A 23870-nucleotide genomic window follows, 5' to 3' on the forward strand; every position below is an offset into this window, starting at 1 on the left:
ATCTTCAGGAATTCCACGCCTCTTAAGCGTTAATCTGCTATCTTTTTTTTTTTTTTTGTCCATTCTTGCTTCGACACCTGCATGTTCCTTATAATTTCACTCCCACTGGTACGGCTTCGCTGCACCTTTGGCCTCCTGCAGCATTCCTTCATTCTGAAAAATGTCATCTGTTTGGAATTCCTTCTGGAACATCCGGGTGATTTGCCTTTGATTTTTGATAGATTTGTCGAACTGGAAGCACAGTTGCTATCACGAATCTCTACACAACAGCGACAGTATTCACTGTAATGCTCCAGAAGGAATTCTAATTTCTCAGAATTGGGAATGTTTTTGGGAAGGAGAGACCCAATATGGTCTTAAGGTAGCCTATCACTGAATATTTGGGTCTGTCTCAGATAGACAAAATATTCCCGCAAAGTTTAAGCCCCCTTTATCACACAGAGAACTAAATGCATCATATCGATTAATGCACCAGAATGCATCTATTGATTCATTAAAGTGTGTTTGATGGCTTCTTCAAAGAATCAGATTCACATTTGATGCATTTGGGTGCATTTTTGTATGTCATGAAACACCAAAGTGCATCATTTGATGCAAGTGACGATTACTTTCAGCCGAGATGCACTTCAATGCATCAGTTGATGCGTTTTGATGCACCTTGATGTGTTTTGATGCACTAGAATGCATCTTTTTTGATGATGCACTTAAACGTTTCGTCTGAGCTACATAAACTATGTAGCTCAGACCAAAAAGATGTAGAAGGTGTATCAAGGAACATCAACTGATGCATTGAAGTGCATCTCGACTGAAATAAATCCTCACTTAAATCAAATGATGCACTTTGCTGTTTCTTTCACGACATACAAAAATGCACCCAAATGCATCAAATGTGAATCTGATTCTTTGAAGAAGCCATAAAATACACTTTAGTGCATCAATCGATATGATGCATTTAGTTATCTGTGTGTATATGCTCTCATAGGCTAAACAGTTGCATCTGAACCATGTACTGTGATCCTCCACTGGGAATCGAACCCTGGACCCTTGATTACAAGGCGACAGAACTAGGGACAGCTGTTTTACTTATGGATGGCACTGACCAAAGACTTGGCAAAGTGAAGAGAAAACCTGTCTTATACTTGGTCTCATCGCAAGTTGCAAATATTTATCTCCTCCCAATAGCTACAAAAATGCAAAAATAACCATTAAGCCTTTTGCACACTGAACAACGTACATAACATATCCATAAGTAACAAAGCAGGCATCCTCTTAATATGTTTGTCAAAGAGTAAAGATCTGATTTAAGCGAAATTTTCATATTCCCTACATTCCATTTATTGAATTCTCGTACAGTAAGTGTCGGTCTCATCATTACCCGTATGCTCGGCAATGCTATCAAAAATGCATCACTGCAGACTTGATGAATAAACTGGCACATTCAATGTGCAATTTCTGGTCACCTTGACAGTGTCTGTCCTGTGCAACTGATGAATTATTACTGCATCATGAGGAACAGCAATTGGCCTCCTCCACAGCCAATGTGTCACACTCTTAATTTTGGTATGAGGGAAGTTTAGTGTTCTGTGTTGCATTCCCAGTGGAAGCCTAAAAAATTGACAAGCACGGGGACGCTTGGCAAGAGTAGCAGGTAAATGTCCTAGAAGGCCATATAACGGCGGTGACAGAACTCGATAGATTCAGTATGTATCACACAATGGAAAGCTGGTGGACACACTTGGTCCTCAAAGGACTGTTATGTCATAGAGTCCTGTTTAATATGTATGGAACAGTAGCTAAAAAACACACTTTCACCTGGTGCAACTTATTTTGATGTATCACCAGCAATGAGGTCAGTGTACGCCTCCCAAAATCCATGTTAGATTTGTCTAGAATTACACTAGAGCCTCGAGTATCGAGGAAAATCTTCATGTGCACTGAATCTGCTTGTGTCGGTTTGTGATACACCAAAACTTATACAAGTGTGTGCTATTATGTTACCTGTTTCCTCCATGCATGCATATGCCCTGCCTTATTACAAAACACAAGGTACACACCACTGTAACTGCAGTCCTGTAGGCCAACGAGACTCTGTTGGCCTATGGCCAATATAATCCTCTGTACAATTGTGTGTTGTCCCGTCCTTTGTCCACATATGTGCTGAGTGTCACTTTACAGCCTTAGCTTTTAACTAGGTAAGGAGACTTTAGTCCTCAGAGACACGTCTTGATTTTATTTATAGTTCGGGGCTTGGACCCATATAATGTGACAGATGTAAATAGCCAAAGTGCTGATGCACCCACAATTTTAATTTCAGTCAATACCGGGGTGTTCAAAAAAAATTGTATACAAACTTTAAAAGCATGTCATACATGAGATACATTTCAATTCGCATTGGCTACGGGTTGAATATGTAGTACTATTGTTCAGAAACAGCAACAGATAGCGTTAGAGTGTTCAGCGATGCGATGTGCTGTGCAAAGCAATGTGATGTGATGCAATAAGTTAAGAAAGTGCAGCAATGGCGCAAACACGGCTGACATTCGAGGCGCGAAAAATCATTCTGAAGTGGTATTGGAAGTTCGCCTGATTTATCCCCGTAGATTTTTACTTGTGGTGGACCGTCAAGGACATAGTGTACAGTAAGAGGCAACACTCACTAGTGGACCTACGCCATGAAATTGAAATGGCTTGTGAAGCAATCCCTGTGGCTACTCTGGAAGATGTCATCAGGAATGTACAGCATCGTGTGCAAAGATGTTTGCAGGCTGGTGGTTTGCAGTTTGAGCACTTATTGTAATTGCACGCAGAAACTGTGTCTATGTTGTAACTTTTCCCTTTGTATTGTTGTAACACTCACAATAATATAGCAGATATTACATTTTAAAGTATGTATACATTTCTTTGAACACCCCGTTATATCATCGGCCTGCTCACTTACCTTCGCTCACGCTGATGACACTGTGTGGTGGGAAGGTGGGCTGGTTATCATTCACGTCGACAATGTTGATCCGGAGGGTGGACGTCCCTGTTAACTGAGGCACCCCTTCGTCGGTGGCGATGATGGTCAGCTGGTAGGTGTCCCTGATCTCACGGTCCAGGACGATGTTGGTCTTCACAATCCCAGAGAATGCTGGTTCGATAATGAAGGCATTGTCATGATTGCCATCAACAATGTGGTAGATGATGTGAGAGTTCGAACCTTGGTCTGCATCAGTGGCCGATACCTGCAAAGAGATTAAAATCTTGGATTACATTTGACATAAGTGACAACAAAATATGTATTAATAAACACAGTGTGCTATAAAACTGGAAATTTCTACGTTGATATGATGTGCAACCTGTGACCATTTCCAAAGGTATTCCAGTGTCAGCATAGACGTACAGTCATGGTAATTCTCTGTGAGGTTGTGCATTATCCATGTGTGTGCATCGAGTAGTTCCATTTAGTTTCACCTTTTATCATAGTGTAACTCCACAAGAGTTAATCAGGATACTTTCACGGCGGTCAGAACTGCCCCATTAATTCTGGATGAACAAGGTACAACTATAAAACTTTACTTCTGTATAGTGTTTCTTTAAAAGTATGTACTGATGACCATCACTTCTTAAAAATTTTAGTGGGTAGATATTACTTTGGGTGTAGGAACATTATTATTTGTTCAAATTTATATAGAATGCCCATCCCAATGTCACTGAGAATTTCTGAGGACAATAACTTGAAATATGCTATTGGATTCGTTGCAGACATAATATATGGCCTACAGGATTAAAGAAAAGGCTATAATTTCCAAAACATCTCAATATGTTATGGCTGCAGAATCGTAATTTCCTTTGGTGTCAGCACTCCATAGATTTGCAGTTTAATCTAGTGTCACAACTGCACTAAATCTCAGTTTCGTTTTGTGTTAACACTCAGCTGAATCACATTTGCTGGTCGCCACTGAAATGAACTACAGTTTTAGCATCACAACCCAATTGAATCACAGTTTGTGGGTTGCCACTGAAATGAACTGCAATTTTAGCATCATGACCCAACTGAATCACAGTTTGGTGTCAACACTGAACTAAATCACAGTTCGTGTGTAGCCAATGAAATGAATTGCAGTTCTGGCATTACAACTTAACTGAATCACTGGTCTGAACTGAATCACAGTTTGGTGTCAACGCTGAACTGAATCACAGTTTGTGGGTCGCCACTGAAATGAACTGCAGTTTTAGCATCACAATTCAACTGAATCACAGTTTGGTGTCAACACTGAGCTGGATCACAGTTTGTGTGTGACCACTGAAATGAACTGAAGTTTTGGCATCGCAACTTAACTAAATCACTGGTCTGAACTGAATCACAGTTTGGTGTCAACACTAAATTGAATCACAGTTTGTGGGTCGCCACTGAAAAGAACTGTAGTTTTGGCATCACAACTCAACTGAATCACAGTTTGGTGTCAATGCCGAATTGAATCACAGTGTGTGTGTGTAGCCAATGAAATGAATTGCAGTTTTCGCATCACAACTCAACTGAATCACTGGTCTGAACTGAATCACAGTTTGGTGTCAACACTAAACTGGATCACAGTTTGTGTGTAGACACTGAAATGAACTGCAGTTTTGGCATCGCAACTGAACTGAATCACAGTTTGGTGTTAACACTGAACTGAATCACAAAAATAAATCTGTTTTGTGCTTTCCTTAACATTATTACTAGGGGGTTAAGGATGGCTGTTGCTGCTTACCTGCATTACAAACGTTCCCTTGTTGTTCCCTTCCCAGACGGAGGCAGAGTACAGCTGCTGCGTAAATCTCGGTGGATTGTCGTTCTGGTCCTGCAGATTGACCCACACGTTGGTGTACCCGTACAGCGGGACCAGCCCGTCCGCCTGGGCCACCACCACGAGTCTCAGCTTCGGGGTGCCCTCGAAGTCCAGGTTCCTGGGGTCCCTCACCCTGATGAGGCCGTTGTTGGAGTTGATCTCGAACGTGCTGTCCTCGTTCCCGCTGCCAAAGCTGTAAGTGATCCTCTGACGCCGGCCGTCGGTCCTGTAGGCAGATACCTGCAGGAGGAGAGAAGATATTTGTCAGCATTTCAAGAATAGGCAAATGTGGAGAGAGGATTGCTGTGTAAAGAACCGGAGCTCTGTCAACTAACAAACACAAAAAAAGTGACACATTAAGACACAGAAAATGTTAGGGATGCTGTTAGATGTATGAAAATCGGCTCATATCAGCAAAATGCAGAACGCCCGCCCCCGCTATTTCCTTTAAAACAAGTGAAAAACGAAAAAGGTCAAGTATATACAGACACGTTTCTATCATCAGTTGAAAAAAAAATGTTAAAGTTTGTATAAAGTTTCCCTTATGCTCAAATAAGCTAATCGGGCATGAAGACACAACTTAAAGTGAGATTCAAACCATTCGGCAATGTACCTCCATCGGGGGTCGAACCAGAGACACCTTTACTACAAGCGGAGTTAAATATAGATCTACACAGTGTTAGGTGCAAAAATATTTAATTTGTTGTGAAGGGAAGTCAGAAAAAGAGAGATAAAGAGAAAGATAGAGAGAGGGGGACGGAAAACTGACGATTCTGAACAGTGGCGGCGACTGGGTCCCCAAAACCGGAGGGGGGAGGGGGGAAGACAGTACATTTCCTTGTAGGTAAGATTTAGTATTGTGCGGGGGCAAAAGTGGCGAAAACTGGGGGGGGGGGGGGCAAATCGCCGCCACTTGTTCTGAAGATCTAGAACTCAAACTTCGCTCCAGAAGTTGTTTTTTTTTCTTTTTATTCGCAAAGCAGTGCGTTAACACTTACATGAGATTCATTCCTCGGGGCAGGGGGTTCCCAGTCTTTTGTTTCACGGCACCCTTAGTGTTTCATTTTTTTATTTCCGCGGCGCCCAAGTCAGAATCTAACACTTGCAACGGTCTGTTAGTGTGGTTAGGTTGCTTACCTTAAGTTAAATAATAAACAGATTTCAAATTCAGAAACATTTTACCCATAAAAAGTACCAAATAAGCACATACATTGGAATATGTGTCATTTCAGTGAAAATATTAGATCATTTCGCGGCCTTTGGGAACCACTGCCTTGGGGTGTAAGGGAGATACCCACATATCAATTTCACTCCCATGTAGTACACCCTGGACTGTATTGTTTTGCAGACTAACGAGGCTCTGGCGACTGGACTAGGCGAATATAATCCTCTGTGGGGACTGCGTTGTGTGCTGTCCAATTCTGATTGTTCTTTCATCAATCTCATCTTATATTGTTATTTCATCTTTTTGTGTCGTCCATGTATGTTTGTGCTGCTTGTCCCTTCATCCATTTCAACTTATCGTCATTCATCCTCATCATCGCAATTAGCCAAAAGTGGCAGAAAAGCGAAGTAAAATAAACTAAATCGATCATGTGTTGTTCTACACCTCGAGACAGAATCGTAAAGCCTAGTGCTGGGCTTAGATCTCACCAGGAGATTTTCAAAATTAAATCACAGTTTCTCCACGGAGTCAGCGTGTACGGTGCTTAAGACTGATGAACAGTAACGGTGCTTCGAGATGGGCACCAGCGAGTGTGATAGCTGGGGGAGAGAGAAAAAAAAGTCATCCGTCACTACCAGGAGAGAAGGTCGTTAATCCGCCACTGGCTACCAGGAGGGCGTCCAGGGTCTAGATGCAGAAAAGACAACGAATGTCAAAAGTGGGAACGAAGTGACAACAAGCGAGCGAGTGCGGGGGAACAGGTGACCAAAGAGAAAACCGGTTTCGACGGTCGGCGAGCGAGCCTCTGGTGTGAATATTTACGACGCGATATGCGCGAATGAGGCAGTTTGTAGGTACAAAGCCATCCCGCTGGCACAACAATGGCGTCTCGGGAGGATATTAGGGCCGACACGCTTCCAGAGCGGGCTACGTCATCATCCGAGCGCAGACCTCATTGACGTTTGCCCACACGTCCTCAAGATGTGGTCGTTACTTCTGCACGCCCACTACACCATTGTCGTCGGATTCAAGGTTTCTGGCTCGGATGGCTGACATTTGGTATCTTTCGTCCGACGTCCTGGGATGTCTCTTCATCTTGCGCACAGGGAGTGAAGAGATAAGTTGTGGTGAAATTGCGCGTGCATTCGTGCCATCAAGAAGTGTGGGGGTGATGACGCAAGATCCGGTCAGCGTATTTACAAACCCTATAGTGCTGCAGAACCTCCAACGATATGTGGCTTCTGATTGACCGTCATTCCGGAAGTAAAGGCGATTCAATATCTAGTGATCTAGTAGAGAAAACGCTAGATGGCAGGGTTCAAATTTACAGTTTAGATTTCAGAGATCCGTCCCAACAAGATAAGAAACCCTTTTAAACTCACGTGGATTTTTTAATATTTAATAAAATGGTACTACTTTACTATACCGGATACACCTATCAATGATTTATTTCGCAATTTTTTACATTGATAACGTACTATTCTGCGTTGCAGAACATTTCTTTAGGTGAAATAATGGATTTCTAACGAAAATAATGTCTATTTCTTACATACGATAGCCCCACGAACCATCACGGGGACGAGGTATGTCTACTAGGTTAGGTTAGTCCTGTTAGGTTAGGTTCCATTAGCACTCCTTTCGTTCAATTTAGCATATACGGACAACATCGGAATTACAAATTCCACGACATCTTCCACACCCGGCAACAACTTCACGACGCCTCCTCGACACGTCATCTTGTAGCAGCAGCAATAGCGCGTATTGTGCTCTCGTGCAGAAAGCAAATGGCGGCGGCAGCAATAGCGCGTCGGAAATAGATTTTCGTAGAAAACCACATGCATTCGCATTAAAATGGATCAAAACTACATTCCCGAACATCAACAACGCTACAGAAAATGATTTGCGTAAGTACTTTCTCCTGTAAATTTGAAGAAATCCGTCTCCGGTATAGTAAAGTGTTACCAATAAAATTAATGTTTTGAAAGACAGAAAAGCAAAACTCTTCTTGAAGTGAACGATTTCCCTTTTTGAAATCTCATTGTAACTACTTACGATCATATAGAAAATACAAATGCATTCAACATATTGCAAATACTACCAGTGGTATATATATGATGAAATGGTTACTACGTCGCTATATAATTTATGGCATTTTCAATGGTATTTCCAAAGATTATTGATATTGTTTAACAATATGTTGTTTAACTCAACCAATATAAATGATTTTCCATCACTTTCCTGCAAACAAGGAACGATAAACATTGCCGGTTCACACAGCCAATAAGAAAGCTTTATATCCCTCTCGTTCTACATCACTCTAGGGTGTGTAAATACGCATCCGGTCACCCTACAAGATTGTCCCCAAGTGCCCGAAGAATAGAGACTGAATGAGCCACAGAGCCACTTATTGCATGGGCACTGTCGATCATCCATCCAGGGAATTGGAGGGAGGGAGAAATGCTGAATAAAGGAAAGAGGGAGGGAGGGAGGGAGGGAGGGAGGGAGGGAGAGAGAGAGAGAGAGAGAGAGAGAGAGAGAGAGAGAGAGAGAGAGAGAGAGAGAGAGAGAAGGCCTTCCATCTCCTTCTCCCTCTCCGCTTTATCTCTCTGTATTTTTATCTCTGGTCCTTTCCTCTTTCCTTCCATATTCCTACTTCTCTTGCTTCGTCTTTCTATCCAATTCTCTCTCTCTCTCTCTCTCTCTGTCCGAACATTACATTTCGAAAATATATCTTATATTTAAATTATTGGGCCTGAACCCCCTCACCCCCAAATTAATATGCTTTAGAAAGTGGCAAAATGTACAAAAAGTCATGAAATATTCGCTAAAGTTTCAGCTAATATCCTAACTTTCAGGATATAACCGCAACATGACCGTTGCGTTGAAATCCCCCACCTTCGATTCATGTCAAATCTGGCTATGCACAATGTTGGGTAAGAATTGACAATATAGAGAAAGTCTCCAATTTTGTTAATTTTCGGTATACTAACTAATTTTGGCCTCCTAATCACGAATCTGTTGTAAAAAACCGGGGGTCACGTCTGGAAATTGTACATTTTGGTGAAACATTGTTCGTTAGCCCCACAAACCATTGACGTTAGCCCCAAAAACCATCCACGGGTAGCCCCACGAACCATTCACACGAGGTTAGGTTAGGTTCCATTAGCACTCATTTCACCCCTAAATTCATCGAAAAAAAATAGGGTTCGTACTAGAATTGAACATCATAAATAATTTTCTTGTAAAACAACGGCATGGTTAGAAACAATGACAGATTACATTTTCGTTCGTAAAACTACGCATATATATAAAAAAAAAATCAATCGGCTTTTTTTTTTCAAATCTCCAGACTTGACCCCCGGTTTTTTACAACAGATTCGTGATTAGGAGGCCAAAATTAGTTAGTATACCGAAAATTAACAAAATTGGAGACTTTCTCTATATTGTCAATTTGCTCCCAATATTGTAGTGTGTATTTCAGTAAAGCCAAACAAAAACGCAGCGATGCTAAATAATACAAAGCCATGTTGATCTTGTAACAATTAACAAAGCGACTTTGGATCATCTGTCAAAATGACAATTTTTTAATAAACTGTCTTATTTCCCAATACCTGACGATTATATTACTTTATTGAACTATTGAACGGGCAGAAACAATGGAGTAAAATAATGAAGGAAGATGGGAAGCTACATTTTTAGGTATTTGATATTGATTGTAGAGTCCATTGTTAAGGTTTTCAAGGAATTGGGATTTTGCTAGACCTTGGGGATGTCCTAATGACTGGCAACATTGTCCCACAGACCATTTATTTAAAAACTTCTTACTGTTACTACCGGAGCAGAAATTGAGATGACCGCAAATAGAGAATATGTTAGGAGAACACAATAATAGTAGTAGTAATAATAATAATAATAATAATAAAGAGATTTTCCTAAACACACTTGTTGTGTTAGTTGTTGACTGCTTACAAATTACCCCACTCTGAAACGATTTACGCTGAATACTTTTAAACATTTTTAGCGATTTTAACAGGCTACATGAATCATCAAGAGGTATTGTAAAACTGTACTCACTTGTATGACGTCATTTCCTGCGATGGCGTTCTCCGTGAGGTGCACTTGGTAGGTGGAGTTCTGGAACCTCAGCGCGGATGTTTCAGCGCTCTCGCCGACTTTGATCTCGATGAGCCCTGTGGAGCTCAGGGGTGGGTTCCCCTTGTCCCTGGCCAGGACCTCCAGGTGGAACAGCTTCCCGGACTCCATGGCCAGGCTGCTCGTGGCCGTCAGGATTCCAGTGTTCGGGTGGATCCGGAACTTGTTGTTGCGTGGTTCGTTGACGAAGCTGCAAGAATGAGAAGAAAAAGAGTTGTCATAAGATGTATCAAGCGGCCGCAGAAGTAGACGCTTTGTCGAAAAAGTTTCGAAATTTTGTTTCAAAATGGCGTATGAGCTCTTCACTTGAACCTAACCTACTATTCCAACCATCTTTATTCCGCTCGATAGTGGCGCCATTATCTTAAGAAGATGCGAACTTAGGAACTTGCAACGTTCCCACACTTCTCAACATGTCTGCTTCTACTTTCGTAGGAAACCTTTTTCTTTCCAACATAAAGAGTGTCCCAAAACAGTGTTTACACTCTTTGAACGTTAATAATGGGAACACCATTATGCCACAGAACAGATCGACAAATCAACAAACAGCAGATATAGATTCCACAAGAAGGGAAGCTCAGGTAGTGTCATGTCATCCAGTGACCTTGGCTTTGTGGGGTACTCATCATTTTTCAGTTTCCCAGAGGTAGAAATCTAACGGTGTTAAATTGGAAGATCTGGGTGGTTATTTGACACTTCTTACATTGCTCTCCTCTATTTTAATACACAAATGCCTACCGCCTGGTGTGTTGCGACTTGCGATGGAACTAAAAACAACCGAATGCTTACACAAGTTCATACACACACTCAATGTAGACATTGCAGCTTCAAATACAAAAAAGTCCAGTCAAAATATATTTAATAGTTTCTCCGTCAGTAACATTCAGAGAGTATAAACACTACTTTTCGACAGTCTGTATACTGTCTAGACGCCTCACACATCATTTGTTGTAAGGGTTGGACCCTCCGCTGTGCCGTCGTTTTATATGTTCGGCACATCTTCTTGAATGCGCCGATTTCATTTCCTGAAACACACTTTCTACCTTCCCATGTTTGTCATCCATGTTGGGATATGATGACAGTGTTGTAACAAATGTTTTTAGCTTCTTGCACGAAGCGGGCCTCTTATACTATTTCTGAGGAAGTTTTTAGTCTTCCCTTATCTTTTAATATGTTGTGTATGTCCTGCGAAGCTCGCTGTGCAAAAATTAAGGTAGGGGTTTCAGGTAAGAGGAATTTTCCTCGTAAACTTTGAAGGGTTCAAAATGGCCTAGCGTTTACAATAGAATCTTCTTCTTCTTTTTTATTTTATGGCTCACACCGCGTTTGCAGTTTCTAGCCAAAGTTGCCGAGTTCAGATTCTATTGTTAATATCTATGTTCCAAACTGTTGTTGAATATCATTTACTTTCTTCGAAACACTAATGTCTTCCTGTTCTTATGGTATAAGTATACATGTATATGGTATACAATGGAATCATTTTAATGTGGCAATATGTGTAAAATATCTGCCTTGGTAGTTTCAGCCTACAATCATGTATTTCAATTTCATATATCACTGTGTATTAGTACCTCACAATCCATATTTGAGGGTCAACTACCACAGACACATCGGTTCCTTGCTTGACTCGAGTATAAATTTCGTATGCTATCTAGCGTCGTCCGTTCCAACTATTTGGCGCCTGAGTGAAACCCTCTCCCTGCAGCACTATAGTTCATAACATATCCTTATGGTTTGGTTGGTTACTTACCTGTAGACGATTTCTGCGTTGGTCCCCTCATCCTTGTCCTGCGCCTCGATCTTGAGCAGACTCTGCCCCGGCTGCGTGTAGGCCGGCACCTCCGCTGTGAACGGATACCTGAGGAACGTCGGCTTGTTGTCGTTCACGTCTCCGACCATGATCTGCACCTGCACCTTCTCGGCCCTGGCGTCGTAGCGACCGCCGTCCGTCGCCACCACCTCGAAACTGTACTCGCGCTTCTTCTCCCTGTCGAACAGCCTGGAAGTAGAAACAGAAATCTCAGCATCATTTTCCATGGCCAAATTTAAGGAAAAGTCGAATTTACAGAGGTGGGTCCGTCGGATGTTCTCTCTTCCCGGACGTATATATCGGAAATTCTCACAAAATCAGAACGAAAGGGCAGTTCTGGAGAACACATACTCCAAGATCTCCAAGTAGAAATCAGAAATCCATGAAAGCAGCCCATTTTGATTGAACATTCAGGTTGGTCCCACCTCTACGCATTTCACTTTCGTCCCACTAACCCAACATACAGTCCCTAGGAAGTTTATTTTGATCTTTTTAGTAAATCTCACATTTTCCAGGAACAGCTAACAAAGCAGATCAAGCTTGTCGTTATAACGACATAGATTTGCTAAGATCTTAGACTGCTAGGAACAAACTTTGCTGCTTTGGTGACACGTGATTGCTTGTCGATACTAAAAAGCAGACTAACACAATACCTATAACAGTGCTTATATAATGCCGGTGAATTGGTTAAGATACTAAAGAAACTGACAAAGCAGACTTCCAGTTATTAAATTTGCTGTTACGATGACCCATATAGGTTACATTTCTATTAAAACTTGAGGAAGCAGAATTGCAGAAACTAGTTTTGCTGATAAAAATTGTATCCAACTGATTTAAAAACTCAACAACTTGAATTAAAAGCATGCTTTGAGAAAGGTGACTTCCAGAAACTAATTTTGCTTTTATGGTGACACTGGGGATTGCAAAATCCTAAAGAAACTAAGAAAACGTACTTCCAATTACTAAATTCGTTAACTCCAGAACAGTTAGTATCTGAAAAAAGGTCAGAAAGTTGACTTTCAGAAACTACCTTAGTCTTACGAAGACACTAAGTTGGTCACAATTCTAAAATGCTTAAAATCTGAGGAAACTCAGAAAGCATATAAATTTGCTGTTACGTTGACTCAGATTGATACTGCAAAAGCTGACTTCCCAAAGTAACCATGCTGTTGTGATGACACCTGGTTGGTTGTCATTCTAATGAAACGGAAGCTGAAGTACAAGAAATATCAATCCTGCTCTTGTGGTAACAACTGAAATGGGTAAGATCCTAATTAACTAAGGGCAGTTACTTACCCTGCTGTTGTGATGACACCCGACTGGTTGTCTATCCTGAACAGCCACTGGCTCTCGTTGGTGAGGGAGTACGTGAGCTGAGCGTTGATGCCCACATCGGCGTCCGTCGCCAGGACAGTGAGGACCGTGGTGTCCAGGGGAACATTCTCGGGGACCGTTGCCGTGTACCTCGGCTGGGAAAACCTTGGGTCGTTGTCGTTCTGGTCCTCCACGGTGACGCTGATGTTGCAGACTCCACGAAGCGGCGGCGAGCCTCGATCCTGAGCTGTTATCACCAGGAAATAGCGGTCTTGGCGTTCTCTATCCAGAGGGCGACTCGAGAGCTCCCCCGTGTGGAGATCTATGCTAAACTTGTTCCCAGCGTTTCCGGCTGAAATACAGAATGAGGTAATTTAATAGGACCCTTATGATTGCGAGAGACTTAGATATTCACGAAACCACCACACAAACCGCCAAAGGTGTACGCAGGTTAACGTTTAGAGAAACAACAATAGTAATAATCTTGCAATCAACGTTGCCAACCGCAGGATAATGTTTATGTCCTATGCCAAAGTACGGTGCAGATCTTGCACTCTGTAACCACCTTTAAACAAAAGATCGCTACAAATATATAACTACACTAGATAGCAGAGATTGAAAATTCAAATCAGACATGCACCAATCAAATGCCTGCTCAGAAGGAAGAGCTACTCAACAGGCGGACTCTTCCCTCCTCGAGAAGACAAAGTAACCGGGTTTCGGTAAAGAAAAAAAATTTAAAAAAATCGAATGCACGGTGGTACCAAATCCTGTACAGTTCATATTACGCACATGGAGAGAATGTCCGATATCTTGCAAATAATTAGCAATGATCTGCCAATATTGAACTGTGATATATTTCTGACGGCTATTATTGACGAGTATCAGAAAATCTGAAAAAAAACTCAGAAAAAAACACGATTTTGAAGTGCTGAGAGGTTGGCAACGCTGTCTGCAATATACTTGACATAATCTTGGCCTCACATGCCTTTAAAACCTGACACTGACGATAGAGTTATAAGAAATTGAATTCTATTGATTTGTTGTGTCAAAGTCACGTCCGGATTCGAGCCAAGAAAAAGTTTTATATTTTCCGCCACCGCTGACTGTGTGTGTTCTATCAAGCGAATGCCGACGAAAAAACAGTTCAAATTTTCACCATCAGGTGGTGCTGACGCGTTGCAACAACAACCAGTAATTGGAGTTTATGTCGGTACGTGAATTAGGCTTTGCAAACGTAAGACAGCGTTATCAATGGTCCCACGAAGCGTTTCCGGGATGTTGTTCACTGTGCATCAGATTTCAGCGCCACATTTCAACTTGGTGGTGAAATTTCGAACTTTTTTTCGTCAGCATTCGCTTCTCCATGGTCTCCGCTGTCTGTGAACCAAGTTTCAGGGTAATGCGTTGCTTCGAACGGGCTCGAGGAAGCTCTGTTTAGGGAATTTTAATTCTCAACGTCACATTTCCACCTGGTGGTGAAATTTCCAAAATTTTTTCGTCTGCATTCGCTTCTCCATGGTCTCCGTTGCCTGTAAACCAAGTTTCAGCGTAATTCATTGCTTCGAACGGGCTCCAGAAGGCTCTGTTTGGGGAATTTTAATTCTCAACGCCACATTTCCACCTGGTGGTGAAATTTCGAACTATTTTTTATTCGTCAGCTTTCGCTTTCCCATTGTTTTCATAGCCTCTATACCAAGTTTCATCGCTATCCTTGGCTTCAAACGGGCTGCAGAGGGCTCTGGTTAGGGTCACCCGTCATATGCCATATTCGATTTGGGATTTAAATTTTTCTTAATAACGTCTTCGTACTTGACGCCTAGTTTAGACGCTGCGAACCCCCGAAATGCAGAATTTTATCCCGAATGTATGAAACCAGACAGGAGAGGGCAAACAATGGTAACTATTTGATTAAAGAAATGTCAGGTCAAGAATTCGGGTTTTTATATCTGATGCAGGATTCCAGTATAGGATCCAAGAATTGGAATCTAGATACAAAATTCAGGATTTGAATATGAGACTCTTACACCCATCTCTCAAACTTGGCAAGTTTCTAACCATGACAAACTACAACCTGGTACCACGATCTTACCTGTGATGCTGTAAGTAACCTCGCCGTTGTGTCCCGCGTCCCTGTCCGTGGCGACAACGGTGTGTATCACGGACAGGTCGCTGTTCTCCGGAACGGACAGCGGGTAGCAGGAACCGAGGAACTTCGGCGGGTGGTCGTTGACGTCGGACAGCTGAACGAAGACCGTGGTGGTGTCGAACTGGGCAGGGAGGGACGCGCTCCTGGCGTACACGGTGACCGTGTAGGAGGCGGCCTCCTCCCTGTCGAGGGCGCCGGCCGTCGATATGATGCCCGTGCGGGAGTCGATGCTGAACCTGTCGCCCGCAATGCCTGCTGGGATCATGTACGTCAGGTTGCCGTTGTTGCCTGGAAAAGAGAGACGAGATTCGGTTAACATAAATTTACAATGAACAAAACATGGACTACATTCAGTGGCGTGTCCAGAATTTTCGTAAGGGAGGGGTTATGTATATTTTTTTCTTGGTAGTCAGCCCTCATTTTGTCATATTTTCCTACCTTTGACGTTCTTTTTTTAGGAATACTCGGCCAAAGGGGGGGGGGGGTTATAAACCCCATCAGCCCCTTGGGCGCGCCACTGTGACTACATTCTGTCCCAGGAATCTCTGGAGGGAGCGAACGAAAACAAGTCTCTGCGCAAGTAGTAATTCGAGAGGGCTTTGCTGCAGAACGCACTTGCTGCGCTCCGCTTAGAACTGTGGAGTATCAACATTTCAGTGCTAGAAATAAAGTATCTCCTAAAGGACCCCGAACACTGAGACGTTGGAAGCGCTGCAACAGAACGGAGCAGTTTCGCTTCCGGCGTCTCAGTGGGCGATAACCTGCAGACTTCTAGCCGGAAATTCCGTGCTTCGGTTCCGCACGTTCCCCCGTAGTAAACGTTACACCATTTGATTTCAAAGGAAGCAGACGACAGAAGTTCCGTTGCCGGATTGTTCCGTGTTTCCCCGCGTCTCAGTGTGCTGGGCCCTTAAGTTTCAAGTTCTTGCTCATACAAAAGCAAGTGCTAAGGGAATTATAAATGAGTTAAAATTACAGTATTTTTATCACTATCCGATTTGCAAAGCAATATTATCAGAGAATGGTTCACAATTAGATCTCAACGAGTGGAACTTATATATGCAGGAAAATAACATTAGACATAAACAACTTCTGTTTACTCACCATTTGCAAATTCAATAGAAAGGTACGAAAATAATTAGGTTATTGGGACTTTATATGAATGGTAACCATCAATGTTGATGTAAAGATTTATATCGAGTCAGAGGAACAACTAAACATAGTACTAAGTCATTTAAATGTGCCTTTTTCTCAAAACTGTCTTGGAGTTACGTCACTCATATAATCACGGGACTAGTGCATTGCTTATCGAAGTAATATAGGGGTGATTTACAGCAGAAAATTAGGTGGGATTTGATTTTTGTTATTTAGTGTCGCTTTTCTGCAACTTTTGGCTAATCGCTACGATGAGGGATGAAGAGACACAAAGACAACCCATTCCCAGGCCGGGTTTCGAATCTGGAACCCCTGGCGTTGGAGAGCGCTGCGCTAACCACTTCGATACAGAGGTCTGGGCAATTAAGTACTTCACATATTACCTACACTGCGCAGACTGCTAGGTATCTACAGCCCCGCTTTCGATACCTGGAACTCTACAAACTGGGATCCCTCCCAGCAAACCACCAGACTTCAAGGTGGCAGCACAGGCAATCTTAAATTAAAACAGAGAAGAACAAAAAGAAGCCCCCTATTTAATACGCTGAAACGTGCAGAGAACGTCCGAGAACAAGATCGAAGATAAATCCACAGATAAAATAGAGAATCACGAAGACGAGAGAGAGAGAAGGAGTTCAAAAACGAGATAAACCGAAAAACAATTTCTCTATTTGATCGCCAAGCCTGTAATTACACCCTTGTGGATATTGCAAAAGGGGGGAGGGGGGAAGCTATTGGGAACTGCAGGTGGAGTCCAGGACACTCCATTACTGTAACTGGTTTCACATATATATATATTGGATCCAGTAGTTTTTCCCTCCCTCCACACCCACCGCGTCGCACACACGTATATGCTTTATCGCGACCAGGTCCTACCTGCACATACACAACCCAACCCTCCCGACCTCTTCTTTCCTTTAACGACTCTGGGTCCGATCGTTTGGAACCGTCGAACCGTACCACGGATAATTATAGCTTCGTAATACGCATGCGAAGTAGGCATTTGGGTGTGCTGGTGCTGGTGGTGCGGGGAGGAGGGTAAGTAAGGTGCGTCGGCGTGCGTGTAAGTGCCACAACTAATATTACTGTTTCACGTTTGCCTTCATTGCATCGTGAACCTGCGTCTGCCAGTTAACAATGGGATTATATATCATTGTTTAGCTGAAGTAATAACTCCCCCTTGTGGGTTTTATCTGAGCCGAATATCTGTTCTTGCACGTTCATTGTCGTCCATTGGTACGTGGAGTTGGTGAACGGATGGGATTGTTGAGGAGGTTGGTCTTTTACATTGTTATACCATACGATACCATGAAATAGACCTATACCTTAACAATATTTTCCCGTTATATACTGTAGTTTCAAGGGCGGAAAGGATATTCGTGAACGGGTCAGTTTCCGTGTGACCAGTGTTCGTTCAATTCATCATACACCTAGAGCCGCTTTTTTTCCATTTTCAAATAACATATCGTTGTATGAACATATTAATATTGATACGGATCCTTCGGCTGTGCTTATCCTACAATACTGTTACATAAACACCCCGCCCTTAAACATACATCCCACTCATCATACATTCGGAAACATTTATAAACAGAAACATTTGGAAAATAATTACATACTATGTACATATATAAATGGCAATGTGGTCCTCTTCTTACATTTGAGATTGTTAATTTTCACAACACTACATTACACGCTCCACCTATGCCTGAGCCACTGCTGTTCCGTACCCTTCAATTTCACTGACTCCTTGCAGCATTTTCCTGCGCTCCCTCCAAATTCCATGTAAATAGGAGCCCAGGGCTTTGATGTTTGCATTCGTTACACCACTCCTCTCCTCCCTACATATAGCCTGGACGATCTGCTCCATGCTGTCCCTTGCACTGTTCCCCCATTTGCGTTGTCTGAGGGGTGCCGACCAAACACACTCGTGTAGGATGTGAGCCCTCGTCTCCTCTCCGCCGCATAACGTGCAGATGGCACGACCGTCCAGCCCCTTGAGTTTGTGTTGCCTCCACCCCCTAGCAGGAACCAGGCGAATCCACTTCTTTGCTGGTACGTACACGTATCAATGAACCCTTTGCTCCCCCATTCCACCCACACTACTGGCGGTTGTGCGGCGGCGAGCGTTACCTTCTCCCTACATTCTGCCATGATGTCTTGCCTGCTGCTGTCCACCAACCTTTCCCTTATGATTTGCAACATCCCAGTTTCGCACCTCCCGGCCCTCACATCTTCCCACAGTTACCCCAGACCTATTCTGTACAAGTCGTCCCTAATCCCACTTGCCCAGTGGAGTGCGAACCGTTCCTCAATCTGAAGTATGGACATACATAAAGCCAAAGAAGCGCGTGGAGATTCTAACAGCATTAAAACCACAGGCCTCTAGATCAGGGCCGGATTAAGACGAAATTGGGCCTGATGCTGCAAGTCGCAACAATCGCCAAGATATTACAAGAAACGCAGTTAAATTACTAAGTAAACTGTTTAACATAAAATTGATAGCATTAACTTGAAATCTTGGATGAACAATAAACACAACGACGTTATAGTGACGTCACAGCGCAAAGAATAATAGTAACTGTATAATAAGTAACGCTGTGTCTGGGCGTCCGTAATTGGAGCTCCAAATTTCATTCTAAGATTTATTTTCAGTTTAATATAGCAAAAGAAAACTGTTAAGCTTCCGGAAAATTCTCGTCCGTTTTCATCTGGGCCTATTTCAAGAATGGGCCTGCTCTAGATACCATGAGTCAACGTGAAGCCATGAATACTATCATGGCTGCGAGCATGACTTCATATTTCCACTTGTAACAACTATTTTGAAGATTGTGAGTCATTGCACCACAAAATATGCAATTTTTAAGTTTACATATTCCACTCCACAAGTGGGAACAAATAATTTCTTCACAAATATGAAAACAAGAAGCTATAATGCGCAGTTTCGCCATATTTCTATCCCCAGGGCTATGCTTAAAAAAAAAAAAGAAGCGCACCTTTCCAGTCTGTATCTAGAGGTCTGTAGTTAAACCTAACAATTTAATCTAACAAGGACGTCGAACGACTTAAAACAGCTCACTACTTCGCTATAACACATCTCCACGAATTGAAACAGCAGAATGTGCTCTTATTAAACACAATGTCCATAAAAAATGCACAATTTTCCACTTTCTCGCAGGTGTACGGAGAGTCACCAGCACCGAATTCTCACCTGAGTATACTCACTTGAAAGTAGTACACCCCGATACCTGCAATATTGCAAGCCAACGAGACCCTGGCGTCTGAACATTCGGCCAGTACAATCCTTTGTAGGGCTGGCTGTATGTGCTAAGTGTCCCCTCTTTGCAGCCTCAGTTTTTATCCTAAATAAGGAGATTTTAGTTCCCCGAGACATATATTGAATGTAGTTATGGTAAGAGACTGGACCTCGTACGATGAAACGCGGTAAATAGCGTAAGTGCTGAAGCACCCAAAATTCTTATTTCAATGTCTCCTGAGCACTGTTTTTGTTTATTATCTCCCAGTTTCTTTCTTTCTTGGACAACTATAAAACGAAGCTCCACCATAGCTTGGCACTGCAGTGGCGGCGATTAGAGGGGGCGAGGGGGGGCAGTTGCCCCCTATTTTTCACCACTTTTGCCCTCGCACTATGCTAAATCTTATGTACAAAGGCAAATATACTGTCTTTGTCCCCCCCACTTTTGGCACCTTGCCCACCCCCCCCCCCGGTTTTGGAACCCATTCGCCGCCACTACTTGGCAGTTAACGTGTTCCCCTTGTAATGAAGAGGATTCCGTATATAAGGTACCATGAAGGCACATTTCGGGGATGTTGGGGTAGGATCCCACACATTCGCGATCTCGGCCATTTTGAAGGTAATGTGATCAGCACCACGCTCCGGCCCCCTTTAACATCCGAGGGTTGCCCTCAGGTACCCAATGATTTGAGGCTGGGTGAGCCCCAGGGCCGCTTTTTGCGGGGACAAAGCCGGAAAAATCCGACCTTGGATCACACACGCCGGGAATCGAACCCGGGTCTCCCGCGTGACGGACGCCCTACCGATTAGATATTTTGGACATGGACACCGCTTATCGTGTACTTGGTTCAGCACGGTTTTCCTTGCACCAGCCTGGCACTGGGATGAACTAGCGAATTTCCACGTTGAAGAAACAGGACTGTCAGGGTTTGAACCGGAGACACTTTGAGTACCAGCCCGGGTGTCAAGAAACTGACGCCAGAGTCGCACAAAGCCGGACCGTAGAATGAGCCATCCTCGGTCTCGTCTCGGGAGGCAGGCGTTCCCGATCGCTCGCTTTTATTTGGCTTCCAACTTGAGCGAGATGGATACCCCTTTACGTTGGAAACCATCACGGACGCAAATTAAACCGAGGCGGCCATATTTAATGCTGGGTAATTATCTCGGGGCGACGTTGTCATGTTTTTCCCTCCCGCTCCGCTGGCCCTGAACTTGTTGTCCAGGGGCCGAGTCGCGGGAGCACGTTGTGGTCGGAGCAGTTTTGCAAACCGCGTTGGGAATTTTCTCCTTACGTTTGTGGGAAATTTCCCTCCGGGAAAGGAAAAAAATGTCGAGTTGAGGGAAATTTCAATTGGTCAAGAGGGGAAAAAATTGTTATAGAGGGAATTTTCTCTTTGAGAATGGGAGAGAGACTCTCTGCAGAAAACTGAATACAGGGTAGGGTGTGTACAATTCAGTAAAAACAAAATTCTCGGAATTTTCCAAAAAACCAAAATTCTCCAGACCAAATCTTTATGGCAATTCATATATTTGCACATTTCTATAAGAAGACCACTATATTTTAGCTAACCAGCACATTAAGATACCACTAAACGAAGTTAAAAGTACTAACAAGAATAAAAACTTAGGTGTAAGGGGTGACTTTCCACGCTACACCCAATTGTCAACCTCACTTCCACGTAGTACACCCTGGACTGCAACTTGCAGACGAACGAGGCTCTGGCGACTGGCCCCGTGGCCAGTATAATTTTCTTTGTGTTGTCCTGTGTTTTGTACTTGTGTGCTGACTGCCCCTTTACAGCCTCAGCTTTTAACCGAAGTCAGAATATTCTAATATTTTAGTTACAACACGACGGTACAGTTAATGTTATTTTAGGGCTGGACCCCGTATAGCGTGAAGGGTGCAAAATAGCCTAAGTGCTGACGCACCCAAATTGTTAAATTCAAAATTCAAAAAGAAGCAAAATGAGCAGAGATTGACTGTTGGATAGGGGCAACAGGGGTGAACTTTTACATAATACTTTCCAAGTATTAACTAATGATAAAGAATCATAACAATCATAGCATAATAATACATAATTATAGTAAAATGTTGCAATTATGTATTTATCTTAAGACGTACCAAAGACAACCCAAAAATTGCATCACGAATGTGGGAAATACCCATAGCCACTTATTTCAGTACATTTCTAGTTCAACGTAGTTAAAAACATGGCACTTTTTCCTATCTGGAGTATTTCATAAGCAATTTACATGTAACTGTCGTTAATGTTCAGTAAATCAAACTGTAGTGTAGTTTGCCCACAATAAATTTCAAAATTCTTGCTTGTCCTTTTTCTTTGTTCAAAAACCTTCATTCAGTGCACTTCCACAAAAATATTGACTTTTCCAGAAACAAAGTAAATTTCCCCGACTCTGCCAGAACAAGAAAATACCCTGACTTTTCCTGGATTTCCAGACTGGTCGACATCCTGGACCGCACAGAAAATGTCCTTCGAAAAGTGGTTAAAATAAAACTTCTCCACAAGAATATGGAAAGTTTGGTTGGAGAAGAGAAATTCGAATGCGAAAAAATCTTTATAGGTTAGTGGGAGTTCTGCCTCAAATGAGCTAGACCACAAAATTACATCATGCATATGTAAGGAGAAGTACAGAGGACCCGCGGTTACACACTCTTTGCGGTTACTCGCCCTTCCTGCCCTTCTCCATCCCGGCCCCATTTCTCTCCCTGTTATTCTGAACATTATTTAGTTTTTTATTGAATCTTTCCAAACATTTTACTTCTTTCAATGCGTTCCATTCCCGATTCCTCTCACTGTTCCAACTGACAGGCCTCTATGATGACTCACACATCTTATTTTATCTTCTTTATTGTTCAAATTATATTCAGTTTGCTTTGCAACAATGAAGATAAAGATTCAACAATCACATATCCTAGCAATCAAGCTTCAATCGTTAGTTGTTTTGAGCAAAAAATAATCATAGCAACCAATGGCATTGGAGAGATATGAACGCCCGCAATACACCATTCTTTGCTTTTCCATCAACTATATGATTTTCGTTGCTCGTCGATTCTTTCCCTATCGTCATTACAGCATTCTCTTGTAATGGATTATTATCCTTCGCTTGTGTTCACCATTAGTTGTTCTCTCGTGCCTTCACTTAACTGTAGCGCTTTCAATGTTGATTTTCCATTCGTCCCTATCCCAACTTCACTTTTCATATTCAGTTGTTTCTTGCTTCCACTGTGGGATTTTTGGCGCTTTTCACTAATGTTTCCCTACCTTCTTTGAAACCCATGCTTTCAACTATGTCTAGCTTTTGCTGTTACTGCACGCTTTCACACGTTTTTCCTTTCAGCTACCATTCTGCGAATATCCTACTTTCATAGTTTGATTTTTTAGTTGTTGCTTTTTATAAAGTTTTGCGTGTTGAGCTATAATTTGTTTAATAATGGAAAGACTGAAACGATGAACATACATATAGTTTGCCTGTAGTGTCCTCTACTCAGAGATACCCTTTCACACAGTTGCCATCACGTTCGATGCATTTGTGCTACCGTTTTGTCCAGCCCTCAAAACTGTAGTTTGGAAAAAATCCACAAAACACTCCCTGCCTCGCCGTTTAAACCTCCTGTAGGTCGTCGAATCTCATGCCACGAAGCACAGACTTAGCTCAGACCTTATGGTATCCCAAACTCTCAATCATTGCATGTGCTCACCCATAGGACATGTGCACTGCATCAGAAATTTCCTGGATGGTGATGCGTCTATCCTCTCGAATGAGCTCATCATCCCTGTGGCGGTTGTCGTCAGTGAACGACGTTGATGGCCTGCTACTCCTTGTCATGTCCACACTTACGGTTTCTCCCAGTTTGAACTTAACTATTTAAGTCTGACCTAAATCTGTGCTTCGTGGCATGAGATTCGATGACCTACAGGAGGTTAAAACAGCTCTAAACGGTGAGGCAGGGAGTGTTCTGTGGAACTATAGGCAAACTATATGTATGTTCATTGTTTCAGTCTTTCCATTATTAAACAAATTATACCTCAACAGGT

General features: G+C 42.6%; 1 protein-coding gene across 1 annotated transcript in view; it reads right to left on the minus strand.

The window, feature by feature from the left end:
* The window catches only part of ds (dachsous cadherin-related 1), a 471629-nt gene that overhangs the window by 20569 nt on the left and 427190 nt on the right, over window positions 1-23870 (minus strand). The window contains exons 10-15 of the mRNA XM_083125066.1: window positions 15345-15689; window positions 13235-13604; window positions 11879-12127; window positions 10051-10318; window positions 4734-5051; window positions 2939-3224 (exon numbers count right to left, since the gene is read on the minus strand). Of these exons, the coding sequence (XP_082981192.1) occupies window positions 2939-3224; window positions 4734-5051; window positions 10051-10318; window positions 11879-12127; window positions 13235-13604; window positions 15345-15689 (1836 nt within the window). The remainder of the gene's footprint in view (window positions 1-2938; window positions 3225-4733; window positions 5052-10050; window positions 10319-11878; window positions 12128-13234; window positions 13605-15344; window positions 15690-23870) is intronic.

The sequence above is a fragment of the Lepisma saccharinum genome, chromosome 7, assembly GCF_977018435.1.
Source record: "Lepisma saccharinum chromosome 7, izLepSacc3.1, whole genome shotgun sequence".
In the NCBI taxonomy this organism is placed as follows: domain Eukaryota; kingdom Metazoa; phylum Arthropoda; class Insecta; order Zygentoma; family Lepismatidae; genus Lepisma; species Lepisma saccharinum.